The 27,999-nt window shown below is 36.0% G+C and overlaps 1 protein-coding gene across 2 annotated transcripts in view; it reads left to right on the forward strand.

Moving 5' to 3' along the window:
• Positions 1 to 27,766, forward strand: part of prkaa1 (protein kinase, AMP-activated, alpha 1 catalytic subunit) — a 65,700-nt gene extending 37,934 nt beyond the window's left edge. For both annotated transcript variants that reach the window (XM_039750629.1, XM_039750630.1), the window contains exons 3-9: positions 1,351 to 1,444; positions 1,545 to 1,689; positions 5,658 to 5,745; positions 8,719 to 8,943; positions 14,377 to 14,872; positions 15,822 to 15,948; positions 25,325 to 27,766. In XM_039750629.1, coding sequence (XP_039606563.1) covers positions 1,351 to 1,444; positions 1,545 to 1,689; positions 5,658 to 5,745; positions 8,719 to 8,943; positions 14,377 to 14,872; positions 15,822 to 15,948; positions 25,325 to 25,572 — 1,423 coding nt within the window. In that variant the 3' untranslated portion in view covers positions 25,573 to 27,766. The remainder of the gene's footprint in view (positions 1 to 1,350; positions 1,445 to 1,544; positions 1,690 to 5,657; positions 5,746 to 8,718; positions 8,944 to 14,376; positions 14,873 to 15,821; positions 15,949 to 25,324) is intronic.
• The last annotated feature ends 233 nt before the right edge of the window (positions 27,767 to 27,999 follow it).

Here is a 27,999-nt window from a genome sequence, read left to right on the forward strand (position 1 = left end):
AGACAGAGATGAAAATATCAGCAAGATTGATAATTAAAGTCAAAGATCAAACTTTCAGGGTGAAAAGCTGGGGGTTTCTGCAGTGTCACACAGTGAACACTTGACTTCTAAACAGACCGGGGTAGGCATCCAGTGTGCCTGAGGACATCTTCTGCTACCTGTTCCCAAGTATAAACAGGAGTGATCAAGAATTTCTTTCACACATGTGTTTTTCTATTAAGTATCTGTACCCACACACTGATTTGCTGCCACTTCATATATTTTATGTGTTGCCAGTTTTAAAATTTGGCTGCCACTATAATACACGGCTTAACCAAACTTTTATAAAAATGTGACTTTTTCCCCAAACCTAAACTCAAGAATGAATTTGACTTTTATCTGGAGTAGGCCTGTTGATCTTTGTTGTGAAGATGATGATGTTTTCCATTACTGTTGAGATAGAAAACATTATCTTGCAGTGCTGTAACTGAAAAATCTTATTTAATTAAAAGATCAATTAAACTGATGGATCTCAGGAAGTAAAGTGTATGAGTAGAGGAATTAGCATTTGTAGATAGGTCAACTTTATAGAGCTCCCATTATCCTGCTTGGAGAGATGGTTCAATAATATTCAGATATTTTGTGTAAAACACCTCCACTTTAAAAAATGTTTAATATGTTTTGCTTTTAATTATACACTTTGATTAAGGATGCATAATCTATGAGAATTATCTTATTCAAGGTAAAAACAACTATAAGCATACAGTGACTAGTTGGCAGACAAAAGTTTGTAATGTTTTATATACCCAGAGCTGTTTAGACTAATCTTTCTTGGTATCTAGCACTTGCCATGTTGCCTGTTACTCAGGCCACTGAACTTTCAGTTCTGGTTAATAGAGAGGTGCATTGTATTCATGAAGTAGTGGAAAAGACATGGACAGATTTTTAAAGTCAGCTGTATACTTTAAGTTTTGAGAATGAAATTCAAAACTGTAGAGACCTAGATAGAAGACTTGCTAATATGAAAAACTGAGGGCATGTATAGTGTAAGCTTTAAAATTATTTGCTTCCATTATAATGAACTTCAGTGATGCATTATTGCAACAGGTAGCCAGAGAAGGAAAATATCTGGAATAGTCTGGAAGTATCCCTAATAAAGAAAAAAAGGGAGGTAATAGTAGTGGGGGGCGTTAAGATATTAGTAATGTAGGTATTTTGGTCTGTAAATTAGGATTTTATGTTGTTTACAGTTTTGTGCCTAAATTACATATTTAAGAAAGAAAATAGTTTCACTGCATCTGCCAAATACCATTTCAAAAAGCGTATGAAGAAAGTAATACAGATGCTTAATTATGTTTTTCTTTCTTTCAGGTACCAAGTGATCAGCACCCCAACAGATATTTTTATGGTAATGGAATATGTTTCAGGTGGAGAACTGTTTGATTATATATGCAAAAATGGAAAGGTAAAAAAAAAGGAAACTTGGATAATCTTTTGGCAAACTTTTTATATAAGCAGAACAGGCATTTAACAGCATTAACCACTGCATTTATGTGTCTTGACAGCTTGATGAAAAAGAGAGCCGTAGGCTTTTCCAGCAGATAATTTCAGCTGTGGACTACTGTCATCGACACATGGTTGTGCACAGAGATCTGAAACCTGAAAATGTACTCCTAGATGCACACATGAATGCAAAAATTGCAGATTTTGGTAAAGAATATTCTAATTGCACTTAAAAGGGAAATGCATCATTAAGCGCTCCATTAGAAACTAGTAGATACTGTGTGTAATAGTGTTACTATAATTTTAGGGCTTTGTCCTTTTTCAATTTTGAGTACGATTTGCAGTTTCCGGTTTACTTTCTGTTTCAAATTAGTGTTATCGATGTCAAATACCAAATGTATGTGGTGTTCACAGGGTAAATGAGAGAACTTAATTGAGAATGCACCTGAGAAACATATCTTTATAAGCAGTTCTATGAGTAAAACTGTACAGGCTCTATTTTTTTAGTGTAAGGTGGTGGTAGGTGATTGTGCAGTTTGTAGCTTGGTAGGATCCAATGAGGAAAAATTACAACACATACTGTTTTGCTTTATGATTCTGTTGATGCTGTCCCAGATAAGTAAATTAATTCTACTAGCCAACCCGTGGCGTACCATACGCCGCATAATCAGGCCGTTTTTTTAATGATTTTTAAGCACAGGGAGAAAATTAACATTTGAAAAATCGGTAATGTAAGAAATCAGCAAGAAAAGCAACATTGTAACAGTGCACGGAACGAACCAACACACAATCGTCCGTGACTCTCGTTAAGTAAGCACTGCCGGCTCATGTGCCCACCTCCAACTCGTCACTTGAGTCGTTGTCGTTTTTGCACACTCCAGATGCACCTGTGACTCACGTAGACTTTTCATTGCTCTGTGCGGTTTTGGCCGCTTTTCTATATATAATCCACCAAGACACCCGACCACGGTAGTAGCGAGGTGGGAGGGGGGTGTGTACAAAGGGTAGGGACGTAATGGCTCACCCACGCCTCTCTGTGCCGGGTAGACACACGCTCAATCTCGTGCATAATTTATTGAATGCTAAACACTTCTGGAAAGACATGACGCATGTTTGTCGCGGATGCGAATTGCTGTATGTAGTGTGTAAAACAGTTTGCTATGGTGCACGCAGTCGTGCGTCGTAACTGAAAACTCGTTTTTTAAAGACTGCTTACTTCATTGTGCTTTAACCTAAGTTGTAAAGGATTGTTTTAAGGATCACATGGGATACCCCTCGCAAACCGTTTTACACGCTGCATACGGCGATTCACCTCCGCGAGAAACATGCCTCTATGAACAGTCAACGTGGCTCAGAGATGCATGTGGGCTCTACGACAGATGAATATAAATGATGCCGTTTTTTTCTGTGTCGTTGCGTCCGAGTTGGTGGGCGTGGCTCTGTGAGTTGTCGTCGTATCCAATGGTCTTGGAGTTGGTGGGTGTGGCTCCTTCCTGCGTGCGCTATAGGTGTCTTACTTGTCAACAGCTTAGTGAATCCACGCCCCTTCCGGCGTGCTTTACATGGGTGTCTTGCCTTAGTGAATTATATATATAGATTTTGTGAATACTAAGAATTTTCCCTTAACATGGTGCCAAAACTTTAGAAGTGGCATTTGAACAGTAAGTTTTTTTTTAATTCAATTTTTTAGGTTTATCCCAAAATGCAACAAAGATTAATGCTTTAAGTAATGCCCTGTTTATTTAAACAAAAATGTTTTTGGCACTTGTATTACAATATTTTTGTATAGAATGTATGTGTGAATTTAAGGAGACTGAAAGAAGAACAGAGTCTCTGCTTTCCAAAGGATATCTCACTTAATTCTAGTTTGCTATAGTTTTACTGTTAAATAATAAGTGAGATTCCCTTGTCTCTCCTACTCTCATGCTCCGTGATTCTATAGTCCTTTAAATCAGCATCACCTAATTTTAAATTGAAGGTCACAAGCCAAAATAGATTTAGAATTCTAACAAATAAAAAGTCTTGTTAGAAGTTATTTATCTTAGAAAATAACACACAAACACACACATTCTGAAATCTGCTAAACTAAATTTGGGACACACGTTGGAGAGCACCACTCCATAGTAAGGAAACAAACATGCATGTCTACACTCCTCACACTGGGAATCTTCACATCAATGGGGATATAGACATTAAAAGAAGAGCACACAAAGAACAACCTGTGTAAAATTCATACACAAGACAGTCAGTGATTGGGAGTGGGATTTGAATCTAGAATATAAGGTCCTAAAGGTGCTGCAAACTAATCAAATATTAATTTTATTAAAGAACAAAAAAGTTTGATAGTTAATCTGCAGTGGAGAATATTCTCTCATACAGGAAATAAAGGGAGACAATACAGCTTTTGTTAGGTGCAGTAATTTGGAACCGAATCAGTGAGATGTTCACTTCTTGTGTGTGTACTGTATGGCCAACTGTAATTGTTAATGTGCTATCAGAGCAAGGATGTTTTTCTAGAGGCCTGTTTCAGTGTCCTAGCTCCCCATCCTCCCAACAGGATGTGTATGCATTACTCCATCAACACACATTTTACATCATCTGATATAAACTTCATGTTTTGGTGCCTTGAGGCTAAAACGAAGACTTAGATAGATAGATAGATAGATACTTTATTAATCCCAAGGGGAAATTCATATATGAATATTTGCTTAAACATGACATACCCTGAATTCTCTCTTGTGTAGTAATACAGAGTTGGTTAGTGTTAAATCATATTCACAGTTACTGGTTTAAGATGATAGGTTGTTATTCTATCTTGCCATTGCTTAAATGTATAATGGGATGGTTGACAATACAAATAATAATAATAATCAGAAATATTTGCCTATTTTATGTCAGTAAACTATTGCTCAATAATTTTGATGTCAGATTACAATTAGGCTACTTTATTTTACATTTGCCTGATTATTTTATATGTATTCAGTAGATAATTAATATGGTTATGAAAAGATACAGATTTTTGTATTATATCACGGTGCTCTAATAAGCAATCTAGAATAGAGTTTTTCTACTTTGATAAATGTTTAAGTTTATAAAAAAACAATCTATGTAGAGTGGAGCTGTAGACTAGAACAGACTTTTTTACTTTGTTTCTATAAATTTAATTAAACATTTAGTTAGCAATCTATGCAGAGTGGATCTGTAGACTATAGTATAATGTGACTGCACTGCATACACTATGAAACTATATGAAGTACAATGCTGTGAGGTGAGCTGTTCTTACAAGTGCATACCTAAAGAGCCTCATATTTTCCTGTATATGATGTAGATAACAATAGAATTTACAATATAATTTTATATTGCGTATAATGCTTAGGATTATTTAAGAAACATGTAGTAGGTAATTGTATTTCTTTTGGTTGTATTTAGTATAGCATTTTTTTAAAGACCTGTATTGTTGTGCCTTTTTGGACTTTTATACACTACCTCATTTTTTTTGGCTATATCCATAGATTGCAGATCCCTTCTTTATACAATTATAAGTATCTTCTATGTTAAGAAGGTTGATTTTTTTCCAGATTTTATCTTTCATTCTGCAGTTTGTTAAATTGTGATTTAGGCTTAAGAATGTGTTTTTTAGCTTCCATAAATCATGAATGTTAATATCTAAAATGTAAAAAATTTGTTTAAAATATGTTTCCATTTGATTATACGTGGTGTGTTGAAGCAAAATATTCCGTAATTAACCATACTTTGCAGATGTAAAAAATGGAAAAAACCAGAATATTAAGAATAATATTCAGTATGTATGTAGATTATGTTCTTTGTTCTGCTCTACTCTGTGAAACTGAAATATGAGTGCCTAACATTGAGATATAAACATATTAAAGACATACTAAAATCTAATATTGTAAGAGTTACCCAATCTTATTACACGTCATAGTTTTCCTACTTAACCCAGTAGGATTGCTGTATCCTTTTCAATCTATTAAACAGTATATATCAACCCAAATTTATAAACAGATGAATAATTACACATTCTAGTGTATTTGGTTTCTTTAAACCAGTAAAACATTTTAGTAAGTATTATAATTAGCTTTATTGATGTTGCCTGAAACACAGTACGTTTGAAAATCTATGGGTATGGCATCTTTTCTTCCTCTACTCTTTCTTAGGATTGTCAAACATGATGTCTGATGGGGAATTCTTAAGAACAAGTTGTGGTTCTCCTAACTACGCAGCTCCAGAAGTAATTTCAGGAAGGTAAGTTCTAATCATTTTCAGTAGCTGTTTTTATTTTTTAGTAGATAAAAGTGTTGTAAGCTAATCATCTTCTGTTTTAAAAACTCACTTCTAAGGTCTTTTTTTTTTTTTTTTTAATAAACACATACCACATTTTAAAACAATTTTTGAAGTTAACAGGCAGGCCTCTCAGAAGTCCATAAATTCTCCGCCCAGGGGAAAAGGCATTGTGTCATCCATTTATTAAGTCACTGTGATTTTTTTTAAGGGGGCATACTGCAGATGTGTTGCCTATGATGTTTGTTTGTTTTGCACAGTGTTCTTATTCATATTCCAGTATTCTTTATGTGGCATGGCTGCTAAATCCACATTCTCCTTGTACTACGTGTGTGACATAATTCACATTTTATCATAGTGAAAAATCTAAATCAATCTTATAATTTCCAATGCACTGCGATTCAGTGGAATCTTGAGTGGCGCGATGTTTCATTTGTTCTTAAATGTGAAGTGCCTTTTGTTTAAGATCCATTGTGAGTTGTTTCGAAATTTAAATCTGACATTGCCTATAGGCAATAACATGATTACTTTGTGCACCCAAAGCAAAAATGTTGCTGCAATCTTACCCTCTTTCACTGATTTAATTTGTAATTCAAAGCAAATAACGGTGTTCGGTTGTGTTAATTTTTATGAAAAACCTCAGAGAATATAATTCAGTTAAAAATATGTATGTTTTATTGTGAATATGCATTTTGTAAATGTGATTTAATTAAAAAAATGTATGCCTTCTTTGTGAGGATACTTTTATTATAATTGAATATAATGTTTTTATTTTTTGTTGTAAAAAATGTTTTAGCATTAATTATTTATTATTGCTAGAAATATTTAATTATTTATTTAAGCTGCATTTTAAATAGGGGACCCCCATCTAAAAGGTCAGCAATACCGTGCATTGAAAAGTATTCACAGCGCATCACTTTTTCCACATTTTGTTATGTTACAGCCTTATTCCAAAATGGATTAAATTCATTTTTTTCCTCAGAATTCTACACACAACACCCCATAATGACAACGTGAAAAAAGTTTACTTGAGGGTTTTGCAAATGTATTAAAAATATAAAATTGAGAAAGCACGTGTACATAAGTATTCACAGCCTTTGCCATGAAGCTCAAAATTGAGATCAGGTGCATCCTGTTTCCCCTTTCTGCAGCTTAATTGGAGTCCACCTTTGGTAAATTCAGTTGATTGGACATGATTTGTAAAGGCACACACCTGTCTATATAAGGTCCCACAGTTGACACTTCATGTCGGAGCACAAACCAAGCATGAAGTCAAAGGAATTGTCTGTAGACCTCCGAGACAGGATGGTCTTGAGGCACAAATCTGGTGAAGGTTACAGAAAAATTTCTGCTGCTTTAATGGTCCCAATGAGCACAGTGGCCTCTATCATCCGTAAGTGGAAGAAATTCGAAAACACCAGGATTCTTCCTAGAGCTGGCCGGCCATCTAAACTGAGCAATCAGAGTAGAAGGGCCTTAGTCAGGGAGGTGACCAAGAACCCGATGGTCACTCTGTCGGAGCTCCAGAGGTCCTCTGTGGATAGAGGAGAACCTTCCAGAAGGACAACCATCTCTGCAGCAATCCACCAATCAGGCCTGTATGGTAGAGTGGCCAGATGGAAGCCCTCCTTAGTAAAAGGCACATGGCAGCCCGCCTGGAGTTTGCCAAAAGGCACCTGAAGGACTCTCAGACCATGAGAAACAAAATTCTCTGGTCTGATGAGACAAAGATTGAACTCTTTGGTGTGATTGCCAGGTGTCACGTTTGGAGGAAACCAGGCACCGCTCATCACCAGGCCAATACCATCCCTACAGTGAAGCATGGTGGTGGCAGCATCATGCTGTGGGGATATTTTTCAACGGCAGGAACTGGGAGACTAATCAGGATAAAGGGAAAGATGACTGCAGAAATGTACAGAGATATCCTGGATGAAAACCTGTTCCAGAGCACTCTTGACCTCAGACTGGGTCGACGGTTCATCTTTCAACAGGACAACAACCCTAAGCACGCAGCCAATATATCAAAGGAGTGGCTTCAGGACAACTCTGTGACTGTCCTTGAGTGGCCCAGCCAGAGCCCAGACTTGAATCCAATTGAACATCTTTGGAGAGATCTTAAAATGGCTGTGCACCGTCGCTTCCTATCCAACCTGATGGAGCTTGAGAGGTGCTGCAAAGAGGAATGGGCGAAACTGGCCAAGGATAGGTGTGCCAAGCTTGTGGCATCATATTCAAAAAGACTTGAGGCTGTAATTGCTGCCAAAGGTGCACCGACAAAGTATTGAGCAAAGGCTGTGAATACTTATGTACATGTGATTTCTCAGTTTTTTTATTTTTAATAAATTTGCAAAAACCTCAAGTAAACTTTTTTCACATTGACATTATGGGGTGTTGTGTGTAGAATTCTGAGGAAAAAAAATGAATTTAATGAATCCATTTTGGAATAAGGCTGTAACATAACAAAATGTGGAAAAAGTGATGCGCTGTGAATACTTTCCGGATGCACTGTAAATGTCACCTACTAATAAAATGTTTCTAGGAGAAATACCGACATCATGAAACTTTTTTATAAACAACTCATTACAGACCAACTTAGTCCCCAGCAGTTTGCCTACCAAGTATGATATAATGCAAGATAAAATGCAGATAATCTGTATGAATTTTAAGAGCTGTAGCTAGAATCTATTTTGATCGAGGCACAGTATGGGAATAATAAAAGCACTTCAGATCAATCTAAGATTTTTCACTAAAGAAGTGACATTAAACACTGTCTTCTAGTTTGATTTATTGGATTTTCAGAAAAGAAAATGGCTACCTGTGTACAATAAGCTAATATTTTTTCACATTTTCTAAATACTAAAATGTGTTGCTAAGTCTTCTTTTTAGTAGATTTTCATCAAGACTAAATAAAGCAATATCTTTGTTAAACACTTTCAGATTATATGCTGGTCCGGAGGTGGATATTTGGAGCAGTGGTGTAATCCTATATGCTTTGCTCTGTGGGACTTTACCTTTTGATGATGATCATGTGCCAACATTATTCAAAAAGATCTGTGATGGTATTTTTTATACACCTCAGTATCTCAATCCCTCTGTTATTGCACTTCTAAAACACATGCTGCAAGTTGATCCTATGAAAAGGGCTACCATAAAGGATATCAGGTAAGTTTAAGTTCTGGAAAGTAATGTTGCTTATTTCAGAGAATCTAAACGAATAACTAATGCTTTTTGAAAATCTTCTTTTAAAGTATATTTCTTGTTTCTGGGCTTGTCTAATTTGCTCAGTGTGTTATACTTGTACTGCAAAGAAGAATATAATCATGAATACTAATAAGTAGAACTTTTCATGCTTGTTTTAGCTTCTTATACCAAGATAATACAGGTTTGAGCCAAATTAAGTAAATTAATCCATGCAAAGAGAGAGAAGTCATCTATGCATATTTAACCTCTTTACAGTGAGCACTATTTTAGCTGTGGAATGGCCAAATGGGGGAGGCAGCTTGATGATTGAGGTCTCCAGGACTCTATAAACAAATCCAAATCATATGTGATATCATCTACTGTTAAAATTCTACTCAGTACTTATAAAATTTTTATTTTTATACTGTATTGAGGATTTGTTTTGTTCTGTGTATTGTACTGTATTGTATTGACCCCCTTCTTTTTGACCCCCACTGCACACCCAGCCTACTTTGAACTGCCTTACCCAAGGATTCTTCCATTTTTTCCCTACAAGGTTTTTTTTTTTTTTTGGAAGTTTTTTCTTGTCCGCTTAGAGAGTCAATGTTGGGGGGCAGTCAAGAGGCAGGGCCTGTTAAAGCCCATTGCGGCACTTCTTGTGTGATTTTGTGCTATACAAAAAAATAAATTGTATTGTATTGTACAGTATGTATAAAATGTTGCTTAACAGTAAGGCCTTGTTCACACGGGCGTTAAAATCGAGCGTTTTTTTTTGCGTTCGTAGCGTCCGGTGAGCGCGGATCAAGCGCCGAGTGTTTTCAACACGTAGGAGTCAATGAGAGTGTTCACACGGGCTTTGGTGACGTGCGTTTGTCCGGCAGCGCGTTTATACGGCATCAAAAAAACGTTGCATGCAGCTTTTTCTTGGCGTTCAAAACCCAACGAACGCAAGGAAACCGCTTCTAGTTCGTTTTCTGCGCGTCTATTTTACGCTTCGGAGGACCGGATATATATAAGTTTACATGTTGTATATGAAAAAATATTAATATTTTTATGTTTTCATACACAACATATATATTTTCATATTGCTTATTTTATTGTCTCGTGTAATTTGTAAACCATGAACCTATTAATTTATGTTCAAATATAATATTTGATAACGATTATGTAGGGGGGGCAATCCATAGCGGGGGGAGGGCATTTCAGTGCATAACACCGGTGTAAGCGCACACTCGACTACTGTTTCCTTACCTCAAAGTGACAAGTAGTCTCTCTTCGGGGCTAACACCAAGTCGCATATTGGTTGATCGGCGTGCAATGTGGCATTGCACAAGCTGCAGCAGACAATCAAAAGTGGAAACCGACATCCGACAAACTTGCGCGGAAATTTTCGCATTTCTTCATAAAGCACAAAAAAACTTCCTTTAACCCAGTGTTTCTCAAATAGTGGGCGCGCCCCCGTGTCTCCGTCAAGGAGGTCGCGTTTGACCTCGGGGAACATGCTTTTTTATTTTTCTTTTAAATTTTTTTTGAATTTAGAATGCACTTTAAATCTTTTCTGTTACATTTAATAAAGCTATTCTTTGTTGTAAATTGGTCCATATTTATTTATTTTTTTATTCTCTTATACGTTAATAAGGATACAGTGTTATGCAGAGGTGTACTTATAAAAATTTTATAGACAAATGATACTATTTATAGTCGCGCGGGGGGCGCGAGATGTTTTCTTCTTCCTAGGGGGGGCATGACAGAAAATAATTGAGAAGCACTGCTTTAACCCGACGTTGTGCAGTCAGAGGATGAACCCAGTAGCGGCGGCGATTTTTCTCTCCCTACGTCGCCGTATTACGAGTATTTTTAAAACAAGAAGATTAATATCTAACATAGCAAAATGGTCCATATTGAAAGGAGGCACCTCAAATAAAACGACAAGGACTTTCATATCCAGTTCCCGACACTGCCTCCACAGGTTAACACACAAACTACAATTTGGGCTGCAGGCTGGCGTTAGACAGAGACAAACGAACGCCGGTGTAGAAGTCAATCGATCGCCACCACAAAATGCAACATAAACGTCTAGGACGTTCAGAGCAAGTTCGTTTATCCAAAAACTTAACGCCCGTGTGAACAAGGCCTAAAAGCTCCATGGATGATGCCTGTAGACATTTAGTTTTTAAATCTGTAATTATTTCATCATTCATTGTGTCATGCTTTTGTTCTTTTTTGATTTTTTTCCAAAATACAACACATGCCCATATTGTTGAAACTCTGTTCTATCCAGAAAACTTGAGTGTTTGTTTTTTTTTTTTTTGCTTTTTTATATGAAAGGCATTCTGGTAGTGTCACAAGCAATGCCATTGAACACAGGTATGAATGGCTGTTTCTCTCCTCTGACTCATATCTGACTGCATTTACATATCTTTTTTTTTTCCATGACATTATTGAATGTGGTTCCTTAAATGTGAATTGCTGTCTGTCTACTGTAGACAGCAAGAAAAAAAAATCACCAAAAATCTGTCACACTTATAACTACTGACATTGTTTCACTTTGAGTTTTAAGAAAACAAAAATCTGAAAATATGTCGGTGCTCGCATTACTACACTCTTAAACGTTTAAAAACAAAAAACTATAAGTTCACACAGCCAGCATCAGTATGATTAGGGAAAGAAGAACTTGCAAAATGGCATTTTGTGGATATAGATGGCTATAACTGAAGAGCACAGTGCAGCATGGCAGCTCCCTCACCATATTTACACAGACATGGCAGACCTAACAATGTATGCAAGAATAAGCCATCGGCTTTCTTTGTTTGTACTACATGAAGATGCTGATACACATTCAAGATTTTATGTGACTGAAACTGGAATGATGCGTAGCATATGGGACACGACTATGATTGAGCAAAAAAAAAAAAAAGTAGAATCATACAACTTGAGTATAGCTATAGTGATATTCCGCTGCAAGCACTGAATCACATGCACATATGGGAGAATGTGCTGTAAGAAATGAAGAAAACTCTGTAAAGTACTACCATTGTGGGAGCTGCTCACAAAAGATATTAAGAATCTGTGCTGGCTGCAAATGCGGACTGTTTCAATAAGCCTACGTCCTGCTTGCCATTTACAAATGTATACATATACACAGAAATATGGTGGTAAAGTTGAAATTATTTCCAGAAAGAAATCATTTCTATTTGTTATTTTATGTTCCCAGCTAGATGAAATGTGTTATTTGCTTTTTACTAATAATAAATGAAGATGAAAATATATGTTAAAATTTTAACTAAAAGTATGTCCTAACAAAGGTACTATTTGCCATGCCAGGAAATGTATTTATTTTTCCTTTCAAGCACTTTTAAATATCTGTGGATTTTAGGGTTATGGTAGTAGGCATGTGCCATTAGGATACACAGCTGATGTGTTTTTAGAGAGAATAAAAGGGTTGAGATACCAGTTAGTGTAGCTTTGACACTTCTAGTATTAAAAAAAGGTATAAATGTGTCACTTAAGTTTTAGGTAAATGTGTGTTTTTACCTACATTGGTACTGTTTTTTACTTTTTTAATTAGAACTTAGAAATTAAAACTTAGACATTTAAGATTCCATTTTCTTTGTGAGTGCTACCACTAATTTGCTAATTAAGAAGCAGTACTTGCTAGAGCCCATCTCCTTAACTTGGATAGGTGAAAATGACAGTTTTCATTTCAAGACATATTTCAATGTTGTGTACAGTGTTACTGAAATAAACAAATGAAGAAATAGTTAAATAAATAAATATATAGTGAAATAAGCAACAAAAACATTTTGATGATAAATTTATTTATGTTCCCATATCATTGTGTTTTTATTTATATACTAGTGAAACATGCAAACTGATGGTATTAAAATAAAATGCAAATAAAAACTAAGTTAAAAGTAAGGAGTTGCTGATACTTAGGTTTTCTAAATAGTAACTTCTATAAGTTCCTCTAGAGGTTAAAATGTATTTTATTATGTTTAGTGGCTCATATAGAGCTAACAGAGCTTTTCTATTTTACCAACACATTCTTTTGTTTCAAAAAATCAAAACTGACCAGTCTTGATTGCATTTTATCTTGAAAGAATTATCACATCTCATGGCAAGTTACATCAGCAAGTTCAGGTATTGTGGCATCTTTGGATGTTGTGGAGAACCTGCTGAAAAAACTTCTGTTTCAGATGTTATTTAATGCTTGATGGTTTACATCTGATACGATCAGACAGAGTGGAAAAAAAACATGAGAGGGGTTTGGAAAACTTTGTGAATAAGATTTATTAAAAAAGTGAGCACATTACAATTAAAGTTGAAATATGTGATCCAGACATTGATCCTTAAAATGCAGTCTGAATTCATCCTCGTTACCAAGCAGGAGGGGGTTGTATCATCTTGTTGAAGCTTATTTTTAAATTCTGCAGCAGAAATGATTCGTTCTGTAGTGACCATTCTAAAGATCAGTCATTCAGAATGCTGTTTTTCAACCTGGAAACCTTGGATGGAACAGACTTTCAACAGTATGTTATTTTTATTGGACATAAGAAGCAGTTCTTGCTGTATTTAAATGTTAATGCCTTTAAATGTAAACTTGTGGTTCACTTGGACAGGTCTTACCCTTTTACTGCCACTTACAGCGCTTTTATTGATAGCAGCAACAGTCATTCATTATCCAAGACACAGACACACACACTCTTATTTATATATATATATATATATATATATATATATATATATATATATATATATATATATATATATATATATATATATATTATAATATATAATATGCAGCGTCTGTACGTCTGTCCACATTTCACGAGAGAACTACTTAACGGATTTAGAGTGTTGTTTTTTTTTTTCTATAATTTGCTTGAACATTTCGGTTGATTTTGTGACTTCTTTCATTGCACTAAGAATCACAGTTTGCTTGCAGGAGCGATATTTTCACACAAATCTGAGGCTGAGGGCCGAGGGGACAGGGAAGCGTGATGTCAGGAATGGGGAGCCTCGGAGCAGGACTAGTGTATACCCCATGGTCATGCTCTGTATTCTCCAACCTTATAAAAGGTTACAAGAGAAGACTCTGTGCTGTTATATTGGCAAAGGGTGGTTGTACAAAATATTACATGTAGGGGTGCCAACAATTTTTTTTTGTTAAAAATATTTATTTGTTGATGGATGGCTTTGTTTTTCTTTGAATGAACTCAGATGTTTCTCATTTTTTCAGTCAAAGATGACTGTTCTTCAGCAGTGATTTTTTTCTTATCCCTTCTGACTAATTTTTACAAGGGGTGCCAATAATATAATGATGCAATGTTTAACATTTTCAGTGCTTATCTACTTTTGTGAACATGTGTGATTTTTACTACATTTAAAAAAAATGTTTGTTTTTTTTTCTTTCAGAGATGATGAATGGTTCAAACAAGACCTTCCTAAATACTTGTTTCCAGAGGATCCCTCATATAGCAACACCATGATTGATGATGAAGCTCTTAAGGAAGTTTGTGAAAAATTTGAATGCACAGAAGATGAGGTACTAAGCTGTTTGTATAGCAGAAACCATCAAGATCCCCTAGCTGTAGCTTACCATCTCATCATTGACAATCGAAGAATAATGAATGAAGCCAAGGACTTTTATTTAGCAAGCAGCCCCCCTGACTCTTTCCTGGATGATCATCAGCTTGCAGCATCTAAGCCACATCCTGAGCGAGTGCCATTCCTTGTAGCAGAGGCCACTCCAAGGTCAAGGCATACTCTGGATGAGTTAAATCCACAAAAGTCAAAGCACCAGGGAGTACGTAGAGCTAAATGGCACCTGGGAATTAGGAGTCAAAGTCGCCCTAATGACATCATGGCTGAAGTATGTAGAGCAATGAAGCAGTTGGACTATGAATGGAAGGTGAGTAAGTTTGTTAATTCTTATTAGCGGATTTCTGTATTTATAGCATATTTATAATCTTTACACAGAGACCAGCACAATCATGTATATTAAAGTGGAGCACTGTGTATTTTCTTGCTAAAGGGTATGTGTGAAACATGTCATAGTGCCTAATAATTCCTTTATGTGCCAGACACCCCAGCTGTTTATACTGTAAATTTAGATAGCTTCTAATAACAGCATGGCCTAATTTCATGGTCATGTATGGTGATAATCTAAGCTTGGCTTGTTTTAGCTTAATAATAACATGATACTTTTACAGTACCCTGTAGCATACCAGATGACATGACAGGATGGCCTTTTCCTTGGACTCTTAGGCCAGGATAACAATGTAGAACCCTACAGTACAGCCTGGATAATTTGATTCTTTCAGCCTGAACTTGAGCATAGAATTAAAGTTAATACGCAATCTGTCTTTTTTTAAAGGGACTATAGCTTCAATTCAATAAACCACCATATTTGAAAATATTACTTTAATTTAATTTGCACTTAGCCTGGCACATTGCCAAGTGAATGGGTCAGTTACAATGAAACAGGTTTTAAAATTAATCTACATTTGATACATGTATCTTGTATATAGATTTACAATTTTTGCATAATAATAATAAATGAAAAAGTGAATGGTGTTAGAACTTTACAACTCTGTGACAATAGAACTGGGTTTAAATCCCAATTTGGGCATCTGTGGAGTTTACACATATGCTCATTGTTCATTTTTCTTTTTTTCAGGTATTCAGGTTTTGAACCATATCATATAAACATGCAGTTTGGCTGATTTGGTATTTTTTATTGTCCCAGTGAAAGAGAGAGACCATTTATATACAATAATGACAAATGTGTTTTGAATTAAACTGATGTTTTGTGACATATTAATTAAGATGTTTTTAACTGTGCTTTAATTTCTGTTCAGGTTGTAAACCCATACTATTTACGTGTTCGGAGGAAGAATCCTGTGACTAGCATGTATACAAAAATGAGTCTACAGCTATACCAGGTGGATAGTAGGACATACCTCCTAGACTTCAGGAGCATTGATGGTTTGTATTTTGCTATAGACTTAACAAGTTAAAAAACATATATTTAAAAGTCAAGCATATAATTTAATGCAAAGCAACTTCCAAATTCTCAATGAGTGAATACATATGTAATGTGTTAAAGTCCCTCTGTTTTTAATCTTTAGAGTGTATTTAGGAGTTCAAATGTCAGAGGAGAAAGTACTCTGCTTAAGCATGCTGGAAGAAATAATGCCATTTTTGCTAAAAGCCACTTTGCTACATACACACAGTTTGAAAAAACACAATCAAATTGAAGGATAAAAGTGTACCATTGCATTTTCTTTCTGTGTGCCATATTAAGTCTGCAGGAGGCAATCAAATTTAGCTGACTTCTTATTCTAAGATTGTAGGCATCTGTTGATTTTAAGAGCAGTAAGACAATTAGAAAAGAGATTGGTGTTTGTTTTTGCACTGCTTTCAGATATTAGTTATATTTACTTTGATTCCTAATTTTAAGAAAGTATTACCCACTTGCAATGCTTCATTGCACTGGAACAATACTTTTTTTTTGTTAATAAAGGTAAAAAAGGTATTTCATTCATATTCAATTGCTACTGAACTAGATTTCCTTTGGATATCAGGAAATCTGTTTACAGCAGTGAGAACAATATGTCCTGGTTAGATCTTACTTAGCAAGAAATTAACAGAGGAAAACATAGGGCAAAAATCTGATGATATCAGTTTGAAATAATGAATTACCTGATAGCTGGCCAATGTATAGTAATACTTTTAATACATGGCCTGCTCTGCTTTTCAAACAATTTTGTGTAGATGATATTAGAGTTTTAATTCAGTGCACAAGTTGTTTTAGATTTTATGGCTTTGAATCCATAAACCATATTATTAAAAATAGGTGATTCAGTGGTGGCTTTAGGCAGTATGGCATAGTAAATAATTAAATGAATGCTCAACCACAAAATTGCAGGTTTAGTTCTCATTGCTTAATCACTGTGTAACTCTTAAGTGAGTTAACATACCTCTACTCTAACTGGATAAAAATATTTGTAAACTGTTGTACCATGTGGCAATACTTGTGAAGTGTATTTGGAAGATGTTTCCTATAGAAAGGCTGTATATAGAATGAATGTTAACTGCTTAGTGAGCATTGTTGGAAACTGGGTTTAAATCCCAGCACAATCAGTATGTGTGGGTAACTGGCACATCATCACAATGTCTTTGTGGGTTTTCTCTAGGCTTTCAAGTTTTCATCTCACATCCCAAAGATGTGCATGTGTTTTAAGTTAATTGTCAATGCTAAATTATGAAGAATGAGTAGAGTGTGCGAGTGTACCATCTAATGACTTGGTCCCCTGGCCAGGGTCATTTCCTGCATTATATCTGATGCTTCCAAAATAGGCTCTGCTCCCTAGAGATAAATAGGTGGATAGACTATAAAAACTCAAAAAGAAAAACAATAACTGGAATTCTCACACTTTTATGAAAATGAATAGTTGAAAGCTGAAAGGTTGAATGGCTTGAATGTGCAACGTGTGGCCGCATTGGACTTGTTACATCTGGTGAAAACTAAACACTGCGCTAAACATTCATGGAAGTGAAACTGACTTGATTAGGGGGCATTTCTTAGTTTGTAGTTAAGCCATACAGTGAGTGAGATCTGTCCGACGTTCAATGCTGCCTGAAACAGAATGGCACCCAGAAAAAAATCAATGTTTTGAAGTTGTTATATGAAGGCCTGTTATTTCCACAGAAGTATTGTGTGAGGATCAGAAATTAGTAATCCATTCCTGAAAAAAAGAAACGCAGATTTAGCCGAATGAGTTTCAAGCAGCTGACTCTAGAGGATTAAGGCAATCTGAGAAACATATCAGTAGTTTAGGAATGTTTGGATGCCTTTGATTACAGCTAAAGGTGGGACAACCATCCATTGTACTGCTGAGATTATGACTACTTTTTTCTGAAGTGTCTGCTGTTTCACAGTCTGTTGGTTTAGGTAAAGATAATGTATTTTTTTTAATCTAAAAAATATATATATATATATATATATACACACACACACACACCACACACACAAACAGGTGCATCTCAATAAATTAGAATATCATCCATCCATCCATTTTCTAACCCGCTGAATCCGAATACAGGGTCACAGGGGTCTGCTGGAGCCAATCCCAGCCAACACAGGGCACAAGGCAGGAACCAATCCTGGGCAGGGTGCCAACCCACCGCAGGACACACACAAACACACCCACACACCAAGCACACACTAGGGCCAATTAAGAACCACCAATCCACCTAACCTGCATGTCTTTGGATTGTGGGAGGAAACCGGAGCGCCCGGAGGAAACCCACGCAGACACGGGGAGAACATGCAAACTCGGGAAGCGAACCCGGGTCTCCTAACTGCGAGGCAGCAGCGCTACCACTGCGCCACCGTGCCGCCTAGAATATCATCAAAGTTAATTTATTTCAGTAATTCAATTCAACAAGTGAAACTCATATTATATAGATTCATTACACACTGTGATATATTTCAAGCGTTCATTTCTTTTAATTTTGCTGATTATGGCCTACAGGTAATGATAGCTCAAAATTCAGTATCTCAGAAATTTTGAATATTACTTAAGAACAATAGAAAAATAATTTTTAATACACAATTGTTGGCCTATTGAAAAGTATGTCTATGTATGCACTCAATACTTAGTCAGGGCTACTTTTGCATGAATTACTGCATCAATGCTGCGTGGTATGGAAGTGATCAGCCTGTGGCATTGCTTCCTCTTGACAATACCCCATAGATTCTTTATGGGGTTTAGGTCAGGTGAGTTTGCTGGCTAATCAAGCACAGTGATACCATGTTCATTAAACAAGGTATTGGTACTTTTGACAGTGTGGGCAGCTGCCAAGTCCTGCGCGGAAATGAAATCAGCATCTCCATAAAGCTTATCAGCAGATGGAAGCATGGAGTGCTCTAAAATTTCCTGACTGCAGTGACTTTGGACTTTATAAAACACAATGGACTAACACCAGCAGATGACATGGCTCCCCAAATCATCACTGACTGTGGAAAGTTCACACTGAATCTCAAGCAACTTGGATTCTATGCCTCTCCACTCTTCCTTCAGACTCTGGGACCTTGATTTCCAAATTAAATGCAAAATTTAATTTCTTCTGAAAAGTGGACTTTGGACTACTGAGCAGCAGTCCAGTCCGTTTTCTCCTTAGCCCAGGTAAGACACTTCTGATGTTGTCTCTGGATCAGGAGTGGCTTGACACAAGGAATGCAACAGTTGTAGCCCATGTCTCGGAAACATCTGTGCGTGGTGGCCCTTTAAGCACAAGGCTGCGATTATTTCTGTTGATTGTGCACCTTTTTCTGCCACATTTTTTCCTTCCACTTAACTTTTTATTAATATGTTTGGATACAGCACTCTGTGAACAGTCGGCTTCTTTAGTAATGACCGTTTGTGGTTTACCCTCCTTGTGGAGGGTGTCAATGACTGTCTTCTGGAGAACAACTGTCAAGTCAGCAGTCTTCCCCATGATAGTGTGACCTACTGAACCAGACTGAGAGACCATTTAAAGACTCAGGACAACTTTGCAGGTGCTTTGGGTTAATTAGCTGAGTGGAGTGTGACACCACAAGTCTACAATATTGAACTTTTCACAATATTCTAATTTTCTGAGATACTGAATTTTGGGTTTTCAATAGCTATAAGCCATAATCAGCAAAATGAAAAGAAATAATCTTCTTTCGGCTGTTCCCGTTAGGGGTCACCACAAGCAAAATGAAAAGAAATAAATGCTTGAAATATATCACTCTGTGTGTAATGAATCTATATAATATTTGAGTTTCACTTTTGGAATTGAATTATTGAAAAGTTAATTTATTTCAGTGATATTCTAATTTACTGAGATGCGCCTATATATAGGCATCTGTTGATATGCATATAAAATGTAAAGTTCAGTAACTCACTCACTCAGCAAAAACATGTTTTCCATTTAGTTAAAAAGCTGAAATTTGGCCGGATGGTACACCTAGGCCTGTATGTATCTGCTAAAAAAGGACATTTAGTTATATTAATATTTAAGGGTTAACTCCCCCCCCCACACACACACATAAAAGAATAACAGAATACCCCAAAATCTCAAAAATTCTCTGATGGATTTGATTGAAATTTGGTGACATTATTGGAAAAAAATAGCCAACATGTTTTTTTATTTGTTGAATTTTTACATTTTTTTTATATTTATTCATATGCTACATACATGCACTTCACTGTGCTGATAATTGGCTTTATGAAAAACACTGTAGTCAGAAGTGTGCACGGATGACTGAAGATGGGGCAGTGCTTCAGAGAAGAAAAAAGACACATGATCACTTCTTGAAATGGAAAGAAAATTTTTTGAGAAGCCCAAGGAAGACGCAGAGCTCAATGGTTTGCAGGCACTGTTTTTGGCTGTCAACCAGCATATGGGGAAATGCTCCGTGGTCCTCGCTGTTCATGTTACAACTACTTTGCAAATGCTGTACATGCACATCTGCAAACTTTAATCGGAAACTACATACAACTGAAGAACAAAACAAAAATAAATACTAGAATGAATGGCAATTAAAGTGAAAATTGTACAGATCTATTAATGATAATAGGCGAACCTACACAACTGAAAATAAAGACGTTATTATAAGACGCCAGTCAGCTGTGTGGGGTTAGGGGTGGTGTTGAGAGGGTTGGGTGGTGGGCATGATGTATGCAAATATTGATATCCAAAAACTTTAAGGGTTGGAAACCATTAGGGGAGATTGCCCAGACAGACTCCCAAAGGGGGTGAGGTTATCAGCAAGAAAAAAAAGGAGCAAGGAAAAGTGGAGAATGAACTGGAAGATGAGGATCATTGTAGAATGAGATTCTCAGGTGGAACTTTCTCCCAGACATAGGTTTGCTCCAAGGCTAGAAAATCAGAGGGACTTGAGGGATTAACGTTACTGTGATCAGGGGTTTGAACCACAGAGTGGGATGCAGTGACATTAATGGCATACTCTGGGGCCAGGGCACTGGAATTGGTTGCGGAGAAGCCTGTGGTGTGCTCCAGGATCGAAACAGCGAAATGGGGTGCAGAGGTATTTCAGGTGTGCTCCTAGCCTGAAACACTGGAGTGGGTTACAGAAACATTTATGGCAATGTCAGAGGCCGAAACATCAAAGCTTCTGTGTGATAACCTTCCACCCACCAATGGAAGGTAACAACTTGGTGTACTGTAAATAGTTCTTGGCCCATTACTTTTTCCCACTGTTTTGATTTATACAGGGAGTGCAGAATTATTAGGCAAGTTGTATTTTTGAGGATTAATTTTAATATGGAACAAACACAGTGCTATCAGTCAATCCAAAATGTTAATAAACCTGAAACCTGAATGTTTCACAACGGAAATGTGAGTGTGAACATCATCAGGGGAATACATATGTGCGCACAATTATTAGGCAACTATTAGTGTGCAGATTTATTATGCAACTAAAGGAAAAATGAAAATTTTCCCATCTCACTTGTTTATTTTCATCTGTTATAGTGAGAATAATAAACAAACACCTCAAAATTTACAAATAAACATCTCTGACATTTCAAAAAAAATAAATCAATCAATCAATGACCAATATAGCCACCCTTCTTTCCAATAACAGTCATAAGCCTTTCCATTCATGGAGTCTGTCAGTTTCTTGATCTGTTGACGATCAGCTTTTTGTGGAGCAGTGACTACAGTCTCCCAGACACTCTTCAGAGAGGTGTATTGTTTTTCTCCCCCGTAAATCTAGCGTTTAAGAAGTGCCCACAAGTTAGATAGATAGATAGATAGATACTTTATTAATCCCAAGGGGAAATTCACATAATCCAGCAGCAGTATACTGATACAAAGAAACAATATTAAATTAAATAGTAATAAAAATGAAAAGAATTAAAATAAAATTAATGTTCGTGATTTACTCCCCCGGGTGGAATTGAAGAGTCGCATAGTGTGGGGGAGGAACGATCTCTTTAGTCTGTCAGTGGAACAGGACAGTGACAAAAGTCTGTCACTGAAGCTACTCCTCTGTCTGGAGATGACACTGTTAAGTGGATGCAGTGGATTCTTCATGATTGACAGGAGTTTGCTTAGTGCCCGTCGCTCTGCCACAGATGTTAAACTGTCCAACTTTAATCCTACAATGGAGCCTGCCTTCTTAACAAGTTTGTCCAGGCGTGAGGCGTCTTTCATCTTTATGCTGCCACCCCAGCACACCACCTCGTAGAAGAGGGCACTCGCCACAACCGTCTGGTAGAACATCTGCAGCATCTTACTGCAGATGTTGAAGGATGCCAACCTTCTCAGAAAGTATATTCTACTCTGAGCTTTCTTACATAGAGCATCATTATTGGCAGTCCAGTCCAATTTGTCATCCAGCTGCACTCCCAGATATTTATAGGTCTGCACCCTCTGCACACAGTCACCTCTGATGATCACAGGGTCCATGAGGGGCCTGGGCCTCCTAAATTCCACCACCAGCTCCTTGGTCTTGCTGGTGTTAAGGTGTAAGTGGTTTGAGTCGCACCATTTAACAAAGTCTTTGATTAACTTTCTGTACTCCTCCTCCTGCCCACTCCTGATGCAGCCCACAATAGCAGTGTCATCAGCGAACTTTTGCACGTGGCAGGACTCCGAATCATATTGGAAGTCTGATGTATATAGACTGAACAGGACCGGAGAAAGTACAGTCCCCTGCGGCGCCCCTGTATTGCTGCACACGATGTCAGACCTGCAGTTCCCAAGACTCACATATTGAGGTCTGTCTGTAAAATAGTCCACAATCCATGCCACAAGGTGTGAATCTACTCCCATCTCAGTCAGCTTATCCCTAAGGAGCAGAGGTTGGATGGTGTTGAAGGCGCTAGAGAAGTCCAAAAACATAATTCTTACAGCACCACTGCCTCTGTCCAGGTGGGAGAGTTCTCGATAGGGTTTAGGTCAGATGAGGAAGGGGGGCCATGTCATTATTCCTTCATCTTTAAGGCCTTTACTGGCTGGCCACGCAGTGGAGAACTTCGATGCAAGTGATGGAGCATTGGCCTGCATAAAAATCATGGTCTTTTTCCTGTATCACTGTTTGAAGAAAGTGTCTTCGAAAAACTGGCAGTAGGTTTGGGAGTTGATTTTGAGTTCATCTTCAATGCAAAAAGGTCCAACTAGCTCACCTTTAAAAATACCAGCTCATACCAGTACCCCACCTCCACGTTGGAGTGGAGCTCTGTGCCCATTACTGATCCACAGGTCCATCCATCTGGTCCATCAAGTCACTCTCATCTCGTCGGTCCATAAAACCTTTGAAAAAAATCTGTCTTCAGATATTTCTTGGCCCAGTTTTGACGTTTCAACTTATGTTTCTTGTTCAGTGGTGGTTGGGTTTCAGCCCTCCTTACCTTGGCCATGTCTTTGAGCACTGAACACCTTGTACTTCTGGGCACTCCAGGTAGGTTGCAGCTCTGGAATATGAAAGTACTGGAGGATAATGGGTTCCTGGTAGCTTCACGTTTGATTCTTCTCAAATCTTTGGCAGCTAATTTGCGTCTTTTGTTCTCAACACGTTTCTTGCGACCCTGTTAACTATTTGCAACAAAATGTTTGATGGTTCTGTGATCACACACCAATATCTTAGCAGTTCCAAAAGTGCTGCATCCCTCTGAAAGACTTTTACAATTTTGACTTTTCAGAGTCAGTTAAATCTCTTTTTTGGCCCATTTTGCCTGAGGAAAACTAGCTGCCTAATAATTCTGCACACCTTGATATAGGGTGTTGATCTCCTTAGGCCACACCCTCCCTCATTACACAAATACACATCAACTGACGGTCTTAAATCCAATAAGCATTCAAGTTAATACAGCTTGGAGTTGGAATATACGCATTAAAAATGATGATATGGTCAAAATACTCACTTGCCTAATAATTGTGCACACAGTGTAATTCACAGGACATTGGCTCAGACACCCAGCTTCAGTCACCTAAAATCTTTATCCACTGTGACTTAAAACATATGAGATACAATTGCTTACATTTGTTTCCCTACTTGGAGTACAGGCAGGTGAATGGACTTTCTCATGGCTCACATTGTCACTAACTTGATTTGAGTGCACAACCTTGGGGTTTAAAGTCCTAGCTCTAAGCCTTAATCACTACAGCATACTGGTGGCCAGTAATATTAGCCCTCAGTTTAAAAGAGTTAATTTATTATTTTATATATATATTTATGTATTGTATTACATGTATTACATATACTGTATATACACATATATATATATATATACACATATATATATATATACACATATATATATATATATATACACATATATATATATATACACATATATATATATATACACATATATATATATATATATATATATATATATACACATATATATATATATATATATATACACATATATATATAGTATAAGAAAAGAACTTTGAAGATACACCTGTTTAACTGATGCCAGTTATCTTACAAAATTTCCTGAAAGAAGCCAGGTAACACAGCTTGTGTCTGACAATATTTAAACTCAAATGTATTGTACATCCACAGGGCCATAAAAGAGTGTCGTGTTTAAATTTAAATTTAAAGGAATTTAAACAAAATAAAGATTGTAGGCAAATGCAGTCATTCAATAAAAATGTGTGGTTTATGAGAAGTCGGCCATCTGTATGTTTCAATTTTGACTCACTGTTGTATTGGAAGCTGAGGCTTCTCAGTAGCAACTTGCACAATTTACTCTTCCTGAAACTTATAAGTTTCATGTAACAAGTTGCTTTTCCAGTAATTTTAATGAAGAGTGAAATAAGTAAATAATGATTTTATATAGTTTTATAATGTATTAGCAATATCTCTTTGAAAATATCTGAAGATAAAAATGTTTTTGTGATTTTTGTCCTGTTAAAATTAAATTTGCTGTCTACAAGTGTCAACTTATGAAGTAATTTAAAAAAAAATGATTAAATGCCCAGAATCATTCTGATAAATGTGGTAGTAACTGTTTACATTCATTTGAATACAGTGGTTGATTTCACTATATAGGTTATTACTTTATCAATATCATTCATCTTAATGTAGCTGTTTTTGTGTACTGATTGCTATTAAAGCATTGTCATCATTGACACACAATTTTGCTCTTAAGTCTGAGTATGCTGTTGCTTTTTATTATCAGAATTTTTTGTACGAAAATAATACCATACCATATTTAACTGATGATATTATGTTGTAATAATTAAGTTAGTGAGTATATTACCAGCTTTCTAACCCATTGGCACATATATCTATAAGAAATTGATACAGAATTATAAATAAAATAAAATGTGTCTTTTCTCTTATTAGATGAAGTATCAGAAGCAAAGTCTGGAACAGCAACCCCTCATCGATCAGGTTCTATAGGAAATTATCGAACTACATCAAAGAATGAAACTGAAGGAGACACAACGGCCAAAGGTTCAGATGGGTCTTTGGCATCATCATTGACATCATCAGTCGACTCATCCAGTGGTGACAATCCACCAAGACCTGGCAGCCACACAATTGAGTTTTTTGAAATGTGTGCTAATCTTATTAAAATTCTTGCACGGTAAATTCAGCATAGCCTACAGAATCTTTATAGCAATAAGCATGCAACAGATTCTTGGCATAATGTTTTAGACATGGACAGAGATGTTTTGTGGCACTAAAATAGCTAGAGCCAGTATAGTTGGGTGGATTGGGGCAAGGAGGTTATGAAAAGTAATAGCTAAGCCAGTTTATAGTGCTATAGTAATTTTAGATTCATTTTCTTTGACTACTTGCAGAGCTGCAAAACGTCTTCACAAGACATTTTGCTTTTTTCAGACGGGTCACTGACCTATGTATAGAACTTTTCTTTTTTTCTTCTTTCTGGTTTTTCATTTTTCTTTTCTTTCCTCCATTGCCCCTGTTAAAATGAATATTATTTTGCCTGCTAATAACAAATGCAGGAGACTGTTTTGCACAGTGACCTATGTGCTGCTCTGTTGTATCCTAATTAGGGCTTGATGATAATCTGCGAAATGCACAGACAATTGGTAAAGTAAGTTTTGTTTGAAAGGTCTACTGAAGAGTTGGTCAAATGGTTTTAGACTTGCATTTTCCCTTTATGTATAAAACATGACAAACATTTTTTTTTCTTTTAAATTAGACTGAAATTGTGGGATCCCAGTTATTTTGAGAAAAAATTCGGAATACATTTATCTGTGCTTTAATTGGGAATATATGACTTACTGTATATGGACTTTTGGACTGTGACTTTTTTTAATTTTTCATTTTGTAATTATATAGCTAGAATGCCATTTTAATCATTGTATGAAATATATTTAAAGATATTTCAGTCACAATTGAAAGGATGTTTTTTTAACCATATATACATGCCTATTTTTGATAAAAAAAAAAAAGTTTCATCTGTAAGGAAATTTGTAAAGAGAACAACTCCTGTTTTAAAAGTAAATACAGAAAGGCTTCAGTATACACAGGTACAATAGAAAGTTCTTCCATTGTTTAATTAATGCTGTCATCCCACTAATTCTTTTCAAGGATCAGTTGTCACTTACAGTTATCTCTTTAGTTTTAGTACATTGCAAATATCTGCTAAGTAACCTAAAAGCAGTGACATATTTGGTGCCTAAAATGTTACAGATGTTGACATATGCCTTGCTGTTAAGTTTTACAGTGTTTATTTTACATTTGGTGTTTTCTTACAAAAAATAAATACACTTCCTTGTTTCAGTTTATAAGGTTTTAATGTAGATGGTTGGTTTAAAGTTCAAATGTCTTTTTTGAATGCCCTTAGTATGTCAAAATTGTTTTATAACTACCAAAGTTCTTCAGTTATATTAATAAATTAGATTAATAAGGTGTATCTGCATTCCAATTGAGACCTACAGTATATTTCTTTTAATCTCTGGTTTGTGTTTGAATTTAGGAAGTTTTCGAAACAGTGTGCCAGTTATAGGATGTAAATTAGCTACATTTAGATTTCTATCTTTTGCAATTTTTCATTTTTGCATTTATATATACAGTATAAAATTGCTTATTCATTATATTGATATCGCACCACTTAAATTACACACATATATACATATATGTCAATAAAAAATTGCACAAAATGAGTTTTTTAACTACACAATTTCAGACTTAATATGTTTTATGACAAGTTTTTCATTACAAAAAACTAAAAGTTATAAAACAAATGTAATTTGGTGGAATGTACTTTAGATGGGAGCAGTTTACTTGGTCTCTTTAAATTGGAGAAAACAAAATCAATGGCTTGCTTTAACCCTGACATTGTCCATTTTAAATGGCTTAGGCCTAAGAGAATGTTGTACTGAGAAAGCCAGTGCAGTCCTTTTTAGAGACTTTTTCCACTTAAAATAAATTGAATTCCTGATAGAATTTCAATGTCTGAATACATAAAACATAGTTTATGAAAAGGATATTTTTGTTTTCATAACAGCACACATTGTGTTACTGTCTGTTCATTTGGAAGTACAGTATTCTATTTCAGATTTTATTTACATTTGTCTGTGGTTATGAATTCCCTATTTAGTTTATGAGGATGACAGTATTATACAACAAAATCAAATAAAAAGAAGACCTACAAATTGGGACCACTAACAAGTGCTTTATTTTGACATTGTGAATGGTTTGAATAAATGTCAATTGAGTCTTAAATGCTGAATGATTGACAAATGTAAATTTTATTTTAGTGTTTGAAATCATATGTGCATATAAAGCATAATAAATAAATCTGCACCGAGACTTGACCTGTTTTTTTTTTTTTTCATTCTTCTCTGTGAATTGTTTGCAAAAGTTTTAATGAAAAAGCAGCATTATTGTTTTGTCTGATAAGAGAATGGGAAGTCTTTCTGACAAGGATACATCAAAAGGTTTTAGTTATGTTGGGGGCACCCTCATTAAGTAGGACTGAATATTCGAATATACAGTTCCTCACCTTTTTATGTTTTTCATATTCTAGCACTTTAAAGTCTTTC

Source organism: Polypterus senegalus, chromosome 4 (genome assembly GCF_016835505.1).
Source record: "Polypterus senegalus isolate Bchr_013 chromosome 4, ASM1683550v1, whole genome shotgun sequence".
NCBI lineage: Eukaryota > Metazoa > Chordata > Cladistia > Polypteriformes > Polypteridae > Polypterus > Polypterus senegalus.